This window comes from Chrysochloris asiatica, unplaced genomic scaffold (assembly GCF_000296735.1).
Source record: "Chrysochloris asiatica unplaced genomic scaffold, ChrAsi1.0 scaffold00004, whole genome shotgun sequence".
Classification (NCBI taxonomy): domain Eukaryota; kingdom Metazoa; phylum Chordata; class Mammalia; order Afrosoricida; family Chrysochloridae; genus Chrysochloris; species Chrysochloris asiatica.
This window is the reverse complement of record NW_006408522.1, coordinates 204,251-219,245: the sequence shown is the minus strand read 5'-3', so window position 1 is coordinate 219,245 and position 14,995 is coordinate 204,251. Positions and strand designations below refer to the sequence as shown.

The window sequence follows — 14,995 nt, the reverse complement described above, 5'->3', positions numbered from 1 at the left end:
TTTCAAACTGCTGACCTTGAGGTTAGCAACCCAACTCATAACCACTATGCTACCAGAGCTCCTTGATGAAAATACACAGCAACAAAGCAGAGTGGGACAGGGACCTAGACAGGGAGAGAGGGTTAGAAGAGACCCTGCACAGCGTCAAGGAGAGGCCTGGAGGCTTCTGGAAGGCAGAGGCTGGGAGGGAGGAGTCAAGGCAGTCTCTAAGTAGGATTGGAATTTCTTAGTGTGTTTCCTTGAGTTGGGAGGCAACCTCTAAGTGTCTCCCTGTGCTATGAGGATCTAGAATAGAGGTTTATGGTCAAGCTGGGATTGGCAGGAGGGGAGGCCCTCACCCCAGGGCCAGCTGGGAAGTAGGTATCGATTTGGAGAAAGGGGTCCTCAGGAACAATTCACCCTTTAGGATACTCTTTCACCCTGCTCAGGCCTTGGGTTGGGCAAAAAAGGACCATAGGAGCTCCCTCTTCAATCTCTCCCAGCCTAACCTGCATTCTCAAGTACAGAGAACTCCCCCAGAAGGGTAAGAACCTCAAACATCCACAATGCCTCCTGGCTCCCTCTGCCTTTCCAAGCAAGGCCCTCAACACTCCCCTAACCCCTGGGCTCCAGAAGAAAAATGTCCATGGACCTGAACTGGGCCCGTTCTTGGGTCCTCTCGACAAGCCTTGGCTCCTGCAAAGTGCAAGTCAGTGTGCCCATGCTACAGATGCAGAAACTGAGGTCAAGTCAAGGTCCAAAGGCACTCATGCGGTCAGAAGAGCTGGATCTGGACTGAGATCGTCGTGTAACTTCCACCCTCCTTTGGATGTGCCCCGGAGTGGGAAGTCCCGCTCTGAGAGGGGTGCTGGTCTTGCCTCTGACTCCAAAGAGCGGGGGCTGGCCTCCAGTATGCCACTTCCGGCAAGTCTGGACCCTCTCAGGATCTCCATCTTCCAGTCCGCACCGGAGTAGGGCGGGCGGGCGGGCACTCTGAGCACCTTAGCGCGTGGTCTCTTTGCTCTTCCGTGGCAGCCCAGCCGACCCCGCCCAGTCGCCTTCACTTGATTGGGCGCTACTCAGGGCTCGGGTCTATCTGGCCCTCGGATTAATATCCAGATATTAAGTAAACAATAAATTAGCAAAACTACAAGAAAATTTTACAGCCCTTTGCATTTGGCAATCATTGAGTGTTAATTAGAAATTCATTACAATTAAAACCCTGCCTAAACAGGGCCTGCGCGCCTTAATTACATCTGATTTTTAATTCAGAATACGTGTTTACACAGTAAGCGCTACGTACCCCATGATTATCCCCAATCCTCTTTATACTGTACTAATTATGTAAATTAAACCTAATTAACTGACGAAAACTGCCGTTAATTCAACTGGTAAAAGATATGTGCTTGCTGAGGAGGCGCGGCCGCCCAACCCCAGCCCCAGAACGAGCCCGAATGGGCATCGGTGGCCTGGCTTCATGGACACGACGCTAGGGACTGGGCGGCAGCGCAAGCCCACAAGGGATAGTGGTAGTACTGGAAGCGGGTTCAGGATCCGGAGATTGGGAGTCTGACCACCGAACAGCGAATATGCGTTAATCGTTAATCGGGGCCAGAGAGGCCACGGACAGTAACTGGCAGCCGTTTGGCTCTGGACAGGGCGGCAGGACCCAGAGTTCCCACTGAGGAAAAGGGTCCTTGAGTTGGTTCTAGTCCCAACTCTGCCAACTGCTGGTTTCCTGAACCTGAGCAGGTGACCTGGTTTTGCTAGGCCTCAGTGTCCCCCGCACAAAGAGTTGTGAGGACGATGAAATAAGCTGTTCTTGAGCTGCGCTGTGCGGCACACTCCCGCATCTTCCCTTTACCAAGCGAAGCCCTCCTGACAGTGACAGCGTACATTTTGTGTTTGGAAGATAAGGCTGCCCCCTCTATTGATCGAGAAGCTTAGGTGGGTTGGCTTCCATTGCCTGACTCAGTTTCCTGCCAGTAAAATGGGAATAAATAATTCCCTCCCTATTCTAGGACTATCGTGAAAACTTACTCTGAAAACTATAAAACGCGGTTCGCGTTGAAAGTAACCGATTGAATGCTGATCCGAAGCAGAGTCCCAGCTACTCCCCTGGAAACCACCAACCCTTCAAAGAGCGGCCCCAGCTCAGATTCAGGAGTAAGAGCTCTGTGGGACTCCGGGCTTTGGAAACCGGCTCCGGGAGCTGTCCGCTGCTCGGTGCTGAACTGGTAGCAGAGGCGCCTCAGTACGCCCCCTAGTGCGGTTACCCGGGGCCCCGTGGTCTGGCTGCCAGGCACACCTAGAGGCCGGCGCCGAATGAATGAATGAATGAATGGTTGGCCCCTCGAAGTTCACTAGAAACAGGACCGGCAGATCTGGCTGGGGGGCGGGGGCGCTGTCCATTTGCTTTCCACTCCCATCCCCCACCCCGAGGCTGACCTGGCTCCTCCACCACACCGAATTCTGAGATGCCTTTAAAAATCATTAGGAGACGAAGAATAATTACCGAACGGGATTGTAATTAAGGGGTTGGGGAGTCTGGGCCGAAAGCACGGCGGGGCTGGGGGCCCGCTCTCGGACTGGGACAGAAAAAATAGGTTCCCAGTTTCCCTGGAGGGGAGGAGGAACAGAGAGCGGCAGAGTTAAAGCGGGACAGAGAAACAGCCTGGGAAAGGTGCGTGAATAGAGGGGCCAGAGAGAGAGAGAAAGAGGCGCTGAGCAGGCTCAGGGACTCATCCAAATGAAAAGAGGGAGAGAAAGGGGAGGAGGAGGAACGGAGAGAAACTAAGGAAGGTGAGAGAGGAAGCCATCTAGAAGAGACACGCCAAGGAGATAGAGCCCTCAAACTCAGGGGTAGTTTCATGGCCTTGGAGAGCACACCAATCAGGGTGGGGAACGGAGAAAACCGAGTCCCAAGACCGTACCTGGCCACCCCATTTATGACGTCTAGGCCAGGACGATCCGTTCGTGCCTCCGGATCCGTTCCGGGTCTCTGCGAGCCAGGGAAGGGGAGAGGAAAGAAGTGAAGGAGAAGGGGAGATGTGGCGAGCCCCAGAGGACCCGAAACGCAGGAGGGGAGAGAGCCAGTAACCCCGAGCTAGAGGAGGCAGGGACAGGGGCGACCCAGAGCTATTGGCCATTGAAGATTTATGGCAGCGCCCGGGTTCCAAGGACGGGCGGCTCTCTCTGCTGTTGCCTCTGCCGGTAACCATTGAAGCCGCGGCGCCCCCTGCCCTGACGGCCCGCCGCGCCCCGGGCCATCCCTGCCATTATTAACTTCTGTTTGATTAGGGTAATTGTTCAAACTTGGGCTGGACAGTATGATTAATTACAGTTTAATTAACGTGTCCATTAAGGACACTTAATACATGGGAGGAGGGAACTGCCGAGGGGCCGCCCGGATGCAGGCTAGGAAGGAGGGTGTGCGAATAGGTAACTTAAATAAAGTAGAGATCGAGATTGAAAAAGAAAGGAGGAAGATGGGGACCCAAGGGGTAGTGTGTGTGTGTGTTTGAGGGGGAGAATGGTGAAGATACAGAGAGAGAGAGAGCAAGAGAGAGAGAGAGAGAGAGAGAAGAGAGGAGACAGGCAGAGGAGGGGAGAAATGGAGCTTTGGGAAAAGAGAAGGTGCTGAGGGCATTTTCAGGAAACCCCACCGCAGGGAAACCGAGTAGCAGCCTTAATGGAACCCAGGTCTCTTTCTGAGCCGAATCTGCCCCAGGCGGAGGAGTGGCAGGGGTGGAATCCAAGACCGTGGGCCCTGGAACCTAGAACCTTCTGCCCAGGCCAGAGCGCTCCTGAAACACCCCACACACCACCACCACCACCACCATCACCCAATTCAGGACTGTGGGATAGATAGGCGGTTCTGCCCCTGCGCGGCTCTCATCCACTCATCTACTCTGGGCGCTGGGACTGCCAGCAGCTCAGGGCCACTTTCCGCTCTGCCGCCCTGCCCCGCTCCTGCTGTTCAAAAATGTGGTACCTCTCTCTCTACGTTTCTTTCTCTTGCGGGGCTCCTCAGCCCCACCACTCGACCTTGGCCCAGATCAATCCTGGTTCCTCAGCGAGGAATGCACAGTCCTTTCCAGTTAATTCGTAGAGGCAAACTTTGTGGGTCCGGGCCCTTCCCCCCTCCTGGCCCCGCCGGCGGGCGCGGGACGCAGGTGCGGGACGCGGGGCGCAGGTGTGCGGCCGCTTACCTGGGGCGCGCAGGCCTGGGGCTGCAGGGAGGAGGCGGGAGCGACGCGTGGCTCACGGGCGGGCGGACCTAGGGAGGGCACGAATGACTACACGGACTGTGGGTGTGGCGCCCCGGTTCGCAGCTGTCAGGCGTACCCGCCCCGCTCCGGCCTCGCCACTCGGGCTGTAACCGCGCGGTGTCCGCCGCCGCGCCATGCGCTCCAGGCTTCGGCCGCCGCTCCGGGCCCGTCCTGGGTCTCAGGAGCAAGGGCGCAGGGCACACGTTTCCGTGCCCGGGACCCCGGAGTCCCGCGCCTGCTGAGAGTGGGCGCCGCGCGGGCGGGGCCGGCGGGGCCGCTGTGTAAGAGCCGGGAGCCCGGGAGCGCGGCTGTGCGCGCGCGCGGGGAGGGGCCGCGCCGTCACCCGGAGAGCCCGGCGGATCCGGGACTCCCGCCCGCCTCTCCGCCCGCCGCGTACCTCCGTTCGCCACTCGCCCCGCTCCAGCCGCCGCCGCCGCACGGTGAGTACCCGCATGCAGCCTCCAACCGCCCCTGGTCCCTGCCGGCTTTTTTTCGTTTAGTTCCTATTTGGGTTCTTGTAGCTGTTGGTTTTATTATTATACCTAAGAGTCTACAGAATCGCTCCCCGATTCCCGCCTCATCGCCCTCCCTAAGCTCACCCCTGAAGCCCTGGGAGCGAAGCAGGATTCTCCGAGCCAGCCCTGGCTGCTGCTCCTTGCCGCTGCGTATAGCCCTTCTCCCAGGCTTTCTGCTCTGGCCCGCGAAATTCTGTTTCTTTCTCAAGGTCCCTCGTTTCCTGGCACCGGGGCCCTGAGCCCCCTCGTCCCACTAAGAAAAACCTGGCAAAGATGCGGGGCTCTCGGCTTGTTCGGCTCAGAATGCTCTCTTCACTGCATGCGGGCTGGACACATTCGCCGATTTCGGGAAACCGGGAAGTCATGGTCATTTTCCAGAGCCTCGTGCTCCGGGCCACCATCCCCACCCCCCAGTCCGTTTGAGAGTCCTCCCCCCCCCCCAGAGGGGCACGGGGCTTCTTTTGCTAACCTGGCATCAGGGAAGTTAGGACAGTTACTCTGCTTCTAAAATTGTACCAGAGACTTCAAAGCGAAGAGAGGGTCAACTTGTTTCAATTCCATCCGCAGAGATAAAAACGAAACAGATAACAGATACATAGCGTGATATTTGAAGAAGGTATGAAGACAGATGGGAGAAAGAGGAGCGAACTGGGAGAGACAGACAGCTCAGGATAGATAAGATCGACAGATGAGGGGCACCTAGACAAATAGAGAGGGCGGGAGACATAAGATCCGGTCTCCTCGCTGAAGGGTTTTAAACTAGCATCCCTGTCTAGCTAGAGCTACCCTCTTAAAATGACTTTGCCTTTCGGGTTGGGTTTAGATGATGGGGCCCCCAAAATTGAGCTGCCGGGGCTGCCGGAGCACCTGGAGCTATGGGCCCAATCCGAGCCTTCAGTGTCTGAGGACAGGTGTCCTCAGACAGTGTATGAGACATACAGTGCCCCAAACATCAGCCTTAGTCACCTCCCACCCAGCCAGGATGTCGCTGAGGTGCAGCTGCCTCCGGGCCTGGGCCAGAGAGTAAAGCGTCCGTCTGGCAGCAACTTTTGTGCCTGAAGCCTTGCATTGGTTTCAGATACCGGTGGGGATTCCTCCAGTCCATGTGAGCCGGGACAGTGGGACATGGAGACCATTCAGAGTGGAGAAACCCCAAAAAGACGAAACTCAGAGCCCTGGGAGTCTGCACTTGACCTGAGCAGAAAAGGCATATCTGAAGGGGAAAACTCGAGGACTGGACCATTGGAAGTGAAGGAGAAGAGGCTAAACTTTCTTGAGAACCTCGTCATCCCACGTGCTGACCTCGATGGATATCAGCTTTGATCTGGAACGTGGCTAAAAATGCAGAAAATGCGGTCAGGAACCGCAGGACCTTGATCCCATTGATGCTGGTACTAAAGGGCCATCAAACCAGTTCCGACTCATAGCGACCCTCTCCCGCGGAGCGGCTGGTGGGCTCGAACCTCCGCCCTTGTGATTGGCAGCCCAGAGCTTATCATACAGTCCCAGTGATAGGGGGGAGGGGAGATTTCTATTCCAAATTAGAATCTTTCTGCTCAACGAAAGCAGGCCGCGTGGGAGAAGCTCAGGTTTGCGGAAGCCGGAGCTGTTGTCTCTCTGGGAGAAAGCTCGGCACCGAACTGGGCGCGATAGGGTCCCCTCTGGGGCTAGGCGCGTACTGCGTGCTTTGGAAGGGTCGGGTTCAGCACCTCGAACAGCAGTTGCCTCTGACGCTCTCTTCCCTAATGGCCTTGGGTCCCTCCCCTCTCTTTCCCTCCCCCCAGCTGTCTGGAGATGGGCAGTGACCGCCCCTCCCCCTTCTCCCAACCCCTCCTCGCACTGCCCCGGCCCGCCCGCTTGCATGCGCGACTGAGCAAAGGGGCCGAGGGTCCCCGAAGTCCGGGCTTGAGGACCCTGGCTGGCAGGGTGGGCTGTGAGGGTGACCGAAGCCTCACGGATCTGGACGCCGAAAAGCCTAGATTTGGCAATGGCTTTGCTGTGTGGCCTTGGGCAAGTCATTCTGCTTCTCTAAACCCCACTTCCTCCCCATTCTGTAAACGAGATGGGGTTTCTAACAGCTGGGGCATTCCTGGAGTCTCCATTACTTCTTTTCCTTCCCCAAACCCCGGGGGCTTTTGTTCTGGCGCCAGCACGTGTCTTAATAACAAAAGGCGCCCATCCAGGGGGGCGAATGAGCTTGGACTCCCCATTGCCAAGTTTCCCCTGCGCGCCCGACTCTGCGCGCCCCGCTGGGCGGGCCAGAGCAGCGGCGGCGGCGACGCAGAAAATGGCTCATCTGCTCTCTGCTTTCTCTGTTTCGCAGGAGCGGCGGTATGGAGGCGCTCACCACTCAGCTGGGGCCAGGGCGCGAGGGCAGCTCCTCGCCCAACTCCAAGCAGGAGCTGCAGCCCTACTCGGGTTCCAGCGCCCTCAAACCTAACCAAGTGGGCGAGACATCGCTGTACGGGGTGCCTATCGTGTCGTTGGTCATCGACGGCCAGGAGCGTCTGTGCCTGGCGCAGATCTCCAACACCCTCCTCAAGAACTACAGCTATAATGAGATCCACAACCGCCGTGTGGCCCTGGGCATCACGTGCGTGCAGTGCACGCCGGTGCAGCTGGAGATTCTGCGTCGGGCCGGGGCCATGCCCATCTCGTCGCGCCGCTGCGGCATGATCACCAAGCGAGAGGCCGAACGCCTGTGCAAGTCGTTCCTAGGCGAACACAAGCCACCCAAGCTGCCCGAGAACTTCGCCTTTGATGTGGTACACGAGTGCGCGTGGGGCTCGCGTGGCAGCTTCATCCCCGCGCGCTACAACAGCTCGCGTGCCAAGTGCATCAAGTGCGGCTACTGCAGCATGTACTTCTCACCCAACAAGTTCATCTTCCATTCGCATCGCACACCCGACGCCAAGTACACGCAGCCAGACGCCGCCAACTTCAACTCGTGGCGCCGTCACCTCAAACTCAGTGACAAGTCGGCCACGGATGAGCTGAGTCACGCGTGGGAGGACGTCAAGGCCATGTTCAATGGAGGCACACGCAAGCGGACCTTCTCGCTGCAGGGAGGCGGCGGGGGCGGCGGAGCTAATGGCGGGTCGGGTGGACAGGGGAAGGGTGGTGCTGGCAGTGGCGGCGCGGGTGGCCCAGGGTGCGGGGCGGAGATGGCCCCAGGCCCGCCACCCCATAAAAGCCTGCGCTGTGGTGAAGATGAGGCGACCGGACCTCCGGGGCCGCCTCCTCCCCACCCGCAGCGCGGTCTTGGCCTAGCTGCTGGAGCCGGCGGTCCCGCGGGCCCTGGAGGCCCTGGTGGTGGCGCCGGCGTACGCAGCTACCCGGTGATCCCAGTGCCCAGCAAGGGCTTTGGCCTCCTGCAGAAGCTGCCCCCGCCGCTTTTCCCTCATCCCTACGGCTTTCCCACGGCCTTCGGTCTCTGCCCCAAGAAGGACGACCCGGTCCTGGGAGCGGGCGAGCCTAAGGGCGGCCCAGGCACCGGGAGCGGCGGGACTGCCGGCACTGGCGGTGGCGCGGGAGGCCCAGGAACTGGCCACTTGCCCCCGGGAGCCGGGACAGGTCCGGGCGGCGGCGCCATGTTCTGGGGGCACCAGCCCTCGGGGGCAGCCAAGGACGCAGCCGCCGTGGCCGCCGCAGCGGCCGCTGCCACTGTGTACCCGACGTTTCCCATGTTCTGGCCGGCGGCAGGCAGCCTCCCGGTGCCGCCCTACCCTGCCGCGCAGAGTCAGGCTAAGGCCGTGGCGGTTGCCGTGGCGGCGGCAGCGGCGGCAGCGGCGGCGGCGGCGGGCGGCGGTGGCCCTGAGCCCTTGGACGGTACAGAGCCGGTAAAGGAGGGCGGTCTGGGCGCGGAGGAACGCTGCCCGAGCGCACTGTCCCGCGGACAGCTGGACGAGGACGGCGCGGACGAGACGCTGCCGCCGCCGCTGGCTCCGCCACCGCCGCCAGCCGCGCGCAAAGGCTCCTACGTATCGGCCTTCAGACCCGTGGTCAAGGACGCGGAGAGCATCGCCAAGCTCTATGGCAGCGCCCGCGACGCGTATGGTGCAGGGCCGGCCCGCGGGCCAGGGCCAGGAGCGGGGGCCGGTGGAGGCTATGTGAGCCCAGACTTTCTGAGCGAGGGCAGCTCCAGCTACCATTCTGCCTCGCCCGACGTGGACACAGCCGACGAGCCCGAGGTGGACGTGGAGTCCAACCGTTTCCCGGACGACGAAGGCGCCCAGGACGAGGTTGAGCCCCATGCTCCCAGTTCGGGAGCCGGCCCCGACGGCGACCCACCCACTGGGCCTCCGTCCACCACCTCCTCTGGAGCCGAAGGCTCCGCAGACTCTCCAGACGGCGGCAGCCCCCAGCCTCGGCGCCGCCTGGGACCACCCCCAGTGGGCCGGTCCGCATTCGGGGACCCAGTGGCCGACGACGTGGTGCAGAGATCTGATAGGAGCCCTCTGAGCAGCGGCTACGAGCTGCGAGAGCCCTGTGTGCCGCTGGGGGGCCCCGCGCCGACCAAGGTGAGTCCCACGCCAGCCCCACCCGGGGCGCCTCTCTGATCCACTCGGTATTGCTGCGACGAACGTCAGGTCTGGGCGAGCTGGTTAATTTTGTTCTGTGTTGACGTTTGAGCCTCGGGCCCAGGCTGCTCCTGTGGAGCTGGGCTCTCTTGGCCCCCCAGCTGAGGGTTTCGGCTGATCCCGGGGATGGGGGTGGGGAGGAGGCAGCTGTCTGAGGAGCGCGTTTAGTGCGTTTGTGTTGATGGGATGGGGAGGAGACAGGCAGAGCCACAGAGAGAGGGTCTGGAGGAAGAAAGAGGGGCAGAGAAACGGACCTAGAATGATAGAAAAGTGTGCTGAGGTCCTGCCAAAGAGTACCCATACAAAGGGTGTCCGAGCCTGGAGGAAGAACAGTGGTAACTAGAGGAGAAGGCCACCTCTTAAGCTTGGTCCTAGCAATAGGGGTCCCGAGAATCTCCCCTTCCCCCCAACCAGCTCTCCCAGTGTCCTCGACTCCCATCTCGGTAACCGCAGGGCTTGTTGGTGGGAAGCAGGGAAGAAGACTGTGTGCATGTTAGGAGGGCTGACACAGGTATGGTGGGGTCTCAGGTCGGCAGGACTGCGTCTTGGGGACTAGGCCAGAATCTTGGTCATCTTGAAAGTGGGTGCACACACTTGTATATTTCCATTTGGTCCATTAAAACACGAATCATTAACCGGAAGCAAAGACGTCATTTATACCAGGGACCTGGAGCCCATGCAGGCGGGACTGAAAATGTCGAAAGGGAGGCGGCGGGTACGGGCGCCTTGGAACGGCTTTTGACTTGGAAGCTTTGTTATTTCGGGTTAATTTTCTCTCGAGCGCTAATAATTACACCGAATCTACAACGTTGAGGGTGTCTCCAAGGGAGGGGGCAGGTCTGTGGCGTGTGCGTCATACGGCCGCCGCCCCAGGTGCTCCGGTGGTCCTCGGACTCGTCACCCTTCGTCACTCTCTCCGCTTCTCTCCTGGCCAAGGCATGGGACTGGGCGGCCTGGGGCGGCGGCGAAGGGGAAGCATTTATTTCCCTAACCGCCTGTCTTTTCTTGGCGGCTGAGGCAGGTGTACGCGGCTGAGCGAGAGCAGCACGTGAAGAGTTCCGCAATTGCGCTGGGACCCACAGCCTCCTACCTCTGCACCCCGGAGGCCCACGGTAACGCTCCTAGTCCCCGGCAGAGGCTTCAGACCAGTGTGATGGCAGGAGCCAGAAAGGGAGAAAGAGATCTCGAGAAAGCGAGACAAAGAGGGAGAGGAATAATTATAAACGAAAAAGGAACCTAAGTTAGAACTTCCATCGTTTAGTTACTTAAAAGAGAATCACGCCCTCTCCACACACATGCACACGTACACACTCATACACTGGGTTAAAACCTATTTAAAAACACTCCTGGGAGCCTCTGTAAGTCCTCTCATTTGTTCAGCAAGTAGTTTCGAACGCCGAATCTTCCGTGGACAGGCTAGGTCTGGCGGAGGGTGAGGGGCTCTTGGATGTGGTTTCTAGAAGCACATAAGTAGCTAGGTCCAATGCGGAGGTGGGAGTGGAGCCCCGCAGGTGCACGTCAGATCCGGCGCCCTGCTGAGGAGGGTCTGGAGGGCTTAGTTATCCCGGGGCGCCGAGGCAGCTGGGCCCTGGCGCATGGCTTCCCCCCACTGCCCTCCACTTGCCCTCGGGTAAACTGTCTGGGCCACGTCCTCGGCCGGAGCCGTGCGGGCAGAGCCAGCGGCCACGCGCGCTCGCAGTGCCCCAGTATCTTCGCACGATGTAGGTCACTCGTCCCTGGTGGGCTCCACTACTCGTTCGTTCGTTTCTAAGGGGCTGTGGGAGGATACGTGGAGCCGGGAGTTGAGCAGACAGCGCGGGGCTGGGGTGGGGCGGGTTGCCGGAGGGCCCAAAGCCTGAAGGTGCTCGCCCAAGCCACAGCGATTTTAATTAGGGCTCGGGTTGCTAGGACGGCGGCGGCTCTGGCGGTATCGCGGTCATGGTTTCTTTGCTTCTCCTTGAAACTTGGTTTATTGTCTTTAAGAGCCGGATAAGGAAGACAATCATTCAACCGCCGACGATTTGGAGACAAGGAAATCCTATCCAGACCAAAGGAGCATCTCCCAGCCAAGTCCTGCAAATACAGACCGAGGTGAGCCCCAAGATCCCTCGCACCCCACGCCCACCAAGGAGTTGGGGCCTAGGATGCCCAGGTTTCCAAGGGCTTGTCTGGAAAGCTTTCTATCCAATGTAAGGGCTCTCTGTTCCCTTCTGGGGCAGTCGTAGTGATAAATTACTTAAATCACGCCGGAGGTGCAGACCGGGTTTCCTGAGCTGCTGCCTACTTGGGTTTGGGACTCTTCTAGGTAACGGAAGGGGATTAAAGGAAATGAGCTGCATCTTTAACTTTATAAAACAGGTCAAAGGGTATTTCCTTCCTTAGACAGCCTAGAGCTTGTCTTCCCAGGGCCAACAACACGAAGTAGAAGGTTACTTTCTTATGCCCACCAAATAATGGTTTGGCAGAAAGCTAGAGCTATACTGCCTGATGCCTGTAATGTGTCCTCTAAAGGTCTGGAGTGGGTCCTTGATGTAGCACGTTCTAGGGACGCTCACTCTTCCCCTAGGAGGGAACCTCTCTTACTCACCCTTGTATACCAGGCGAAGACGGGCTCACCCTGGATGTCACAGGGACTCAGCTACTGGAGAAGGACATAGAGAACTTGGCCAGAGGTGAGGTGAATTCTGTGAAATGGGGGTTACCCTGGTTTAGGTGGGGAGATGGGCCCTCACTACAAGGGATGTTATTCATGTGGGAGGGAATGTGGGAAAGTCACTCTTGGGGGGAATCAGTTTTCATTGAGTGAAAAGGAAGTGTGAAGGAGTGGGTATGGGATGTTGGGGAGTGTGCCAGACTCCCAGAGGTTGATGAAAAATTTGGGTTTCCCAAGGCCTCAGGCCTATTTGAATAGCCCAGTGAGAAGGGAATGAGCAATCATCTTGAGAACTGATGGATGTGGGTAACAGGAAAGGACAAACTGGGTCCCCCAAATTCCCTGGAAAGCATGGCTTTTCCTTAACAGCTAGATTGCAAGAGGCATTTGCTTAGTGAAGGACTGAGAGTGTAATTCTTTCCCCTGAAATTATTACATAATCATCTCCCCATCTCACACTCTCAAAAAATTGGGTGAGGATAGAGGCTGTTTACAGAGTGGGGCAACATGATTGCTGATCATGCTGCAACAACAAACGGTGGGTTAAGGCACAGACAAAAGATGCCTGCAACCCCACTGTGCCCTGTGTCTCCCATTCCTGTATTTTTCTCAGAGGAGCCTCCCCATGGGCTCAAGGTCAAGGCAGTCCCCTCTCAGCCCTTCAGAAATGATTCTGAGAACAAAAATGGGCCCTTCTGCAGCTAGCTGCTTGCCTCACTCCCACCCCAGGGATGTACTTGGGAAATGGAGGAAGGAATGCTGCAATCTCTCACTCTCTGTTATAAATTTGCCTCCAAAGTCATTGGTGCTTTATATGGGGATTCTTAGCATGGATTTTGGGGTCCAGGGACCTCCTTAAATTGTAGACAAGTTCTTGTATGTGTATTTTTCCAGGGAAGAGAGAGGGTCCAACCAAGGCTTTGATCAAATTCTCAAAGACATTGGGTTCTTCCCTCTGAAATGGGAAACGGTGTCCTTTTGGATCAGCCTCTAGGTTAGACCACTTGGATGAACCCAAAGCAGATGCCACCCTGGGGAAGAAACGGGGCCTGGAGCCAGGACCTAGAAGTTTAGTGTGTACTGTGTGTACAGATCTTGGATTTGATTCTCCTGAGCAACCTATTCTCTAGCCTTACTTTCTTCACGAATCCTTTGGAAACAAATGGAAAAGCCAGAGTGCTGAGGGTCTCTGTCCAGGGGTCCTAACCTGTGTTACCCGCCAGGGCTCAGGCTGGGCCTGGGCGTCTCTTGAGCCCCTTGAGGCCCCCCCCACCACCTCTGGCTCTGGCTCTCCTTACCTCCCACTGTCGACTCTTGACAGAAGAACTGCAGAAACTCCTTCTGGAACAAATGGAACTCCGCAAGAAGCTGGAGCGGGAATTTCAGAGTCTCAAAGGTACCCCAGTTCAGCCCTACTCCACTCCAACTCGCCACTCGAGCTTTCCTCCAACCCCAGCGCAGGCAACTGCCGCGGTACACCCAGTCAAAAGCTAGGAACTCGAGTTTTCCAGGGTTTCCAGGGAGGCCGATGGGGAGGAGGTAGGGAGTGGGGAAGTGGGACTGGGGGAGGGGTTGAGCGTAACAGCTCTCACTTAATCAATTTGCACAGATAATTTTCAGGATCAAATGAAGAGGGAATTGGCTTATCGAGAAGAAATGGTGCAACAGCTGCAAATTGTCAGAGGTAAGACGGGAGTCAGGTGAGCGCGTGCACGGGCCGTAACTGCCTTTCGTCTGGCAGGAGCCGCAATGTTGGCTCAGTCATTTAGATTTAAATTGAAGGTAATTTAACAATTATTTTTTTTATTTAATATCCTTTGTATACTCTGATTAGCCTCCGAATGGCAAGCGAGCCCAGCAAACGGCTTGCAGGCATCATTACATGGAGTGATTGAACTTCTTATCGCGGCAATTTCCATGGTTTCTAAATTAAAAATCGAGGCGTAAAATTACCTGGGAAGTAATGCCTAAGTTTGCTTTAATTTTGGTTAGATCCGTCTGCCTTTAAGCGCCATCTCAGGCCATTGCCTCCCTCCGCCGATTGCAGTTAGGAGCCTCGGTGTCTCCCCGCCCCCTACCTGCAGCACCCCCACCCCCTTTACCCCACGTAGCTTCTGCGCCAGGCTGAGGCCTGGGGAAGGAAGGGTGAGGCCTGGGCTAAGACCCTGGCCACGCGGCGGCCTGTGCTTCCTCACAGACTTCCCGTCACGTCTTGTCTTCCAGACACCCTGTGTAACGAACTGGACCAGGAGCGGAAGGCGCGCTATGCCATCCAGCAGAAATTGAAAGGTGCGGTGTAGGGAAGGAAGGATAGGAGGAGGGGTGTTCTGTGAATTAATGAGTGAGTGAGCGAGCTAATGGAGGGGCTAGTGAGGCAGGAAGACCAGGGCCCACATCTATCATAAGATGAGAGGTTAATGGGAATTGATTTTAAGGGGGAAATAATTCTAGAACGATGGAGTACAAAGAAAGACCCCCCTGAGCTCTGGGCATAGGGAGATCTGCCTTTGGGCCCCATTTCTAGCTTTGGGCAGATCGATCCCTCGCACAGTGCCTCGATTTCCTTTTCTGTAAAATGGGGCTATGGAAAGACAGTAGTGGTTCTGTACGAAGGGAGAATTAGACTCTCCAGGGTCTCTTTCCTACCTCCTTCTCCTCTGCTCGGTTGAGAACCCTTGAGCCCAAAGAAAGTTTGCTAGGAGCAGAGATGGGCAGGAGGAGGGAGCGGGTGGACTTTGCGACCGAGGCCGGCCATGCAGCCAACCTGGTGTGTGCGGCTGTCTTCCCAGAAGCCCACGACGCCCTGCACCACTTCTCTTGCAAGATGCTGACGCCCCGACACTGCACTGGTAACTGCTCCTTCAAGCCCCCGCTGTTGCCCTAGGGCCGGCTCGCTGCGCCCACGCGCCCTCAAGCCATGCTGCTCCCTTCTTGTAAATACCAGCGGCCTGGAGGCCCAGAGTGAGGAACAAGCCATTCGGATCGGACCGATGTAAA

At 57.6% G+C, this 14,995-nt stretch overlaps 1 protein-coding gene across 1 annotated transcript; it reads left to right on the top strand.

Annotated features, from left to right (window-relative positions):
* The first annotated feature begins 6,752 nt into the window (after positions 1-6,752).
* On the top strand, positions 6,753-14,882 carry SKOR1 (SKI family transcriptional corepressor 1). Its single transcript, XM_006831502.1, has 9 exons — positions 6,753-6,775; positions 7,089-9,285; positions 10,367-10,457; positions 11,329-11,436; positions 11,946-12,017; positions 13,320-13,394; positions 13,608-13,682; positions 14,222-14,287; positions 14,788-14,882. The coding sequence occupies exons 1-9, from the start codon at positions 6,753-6,755 to the stop codon at positions 14,880-14,882; spliced, it is 2,802 nt and encodes a 933-aa protein (XP_006831565.1).
* The last annotated feature ends 113 nt before the right edge of the window (positions 14,883-14,995 follow it).

What these genes read in the sequence shown, in the direction of transcription:
- SKOR1 (XM_006831502.1), top strand. Translation starts at nt 6,753, where the DNA reads ATGGCTTTGCTGTGTGGCCTTGG. An exon ending in GCTTTGCTGTGTGGCCTTGG is followed by an intron (nt 6,776 to 7,088) that starts GCAAGTCATTCT and finishes TCTGTTTCGCAG; the next exon opens with GAGCGGCGGTATGGAGGCGC. An exon ending in CATAGAGAACTTGGCCAGAG is followed by an intron (nt 12,018 to 13,319) that starts GTGAGGTGAATT and finishes GACTCTTGACAG; the next exon opens with AAGAACTGCAGAAACTCCTT.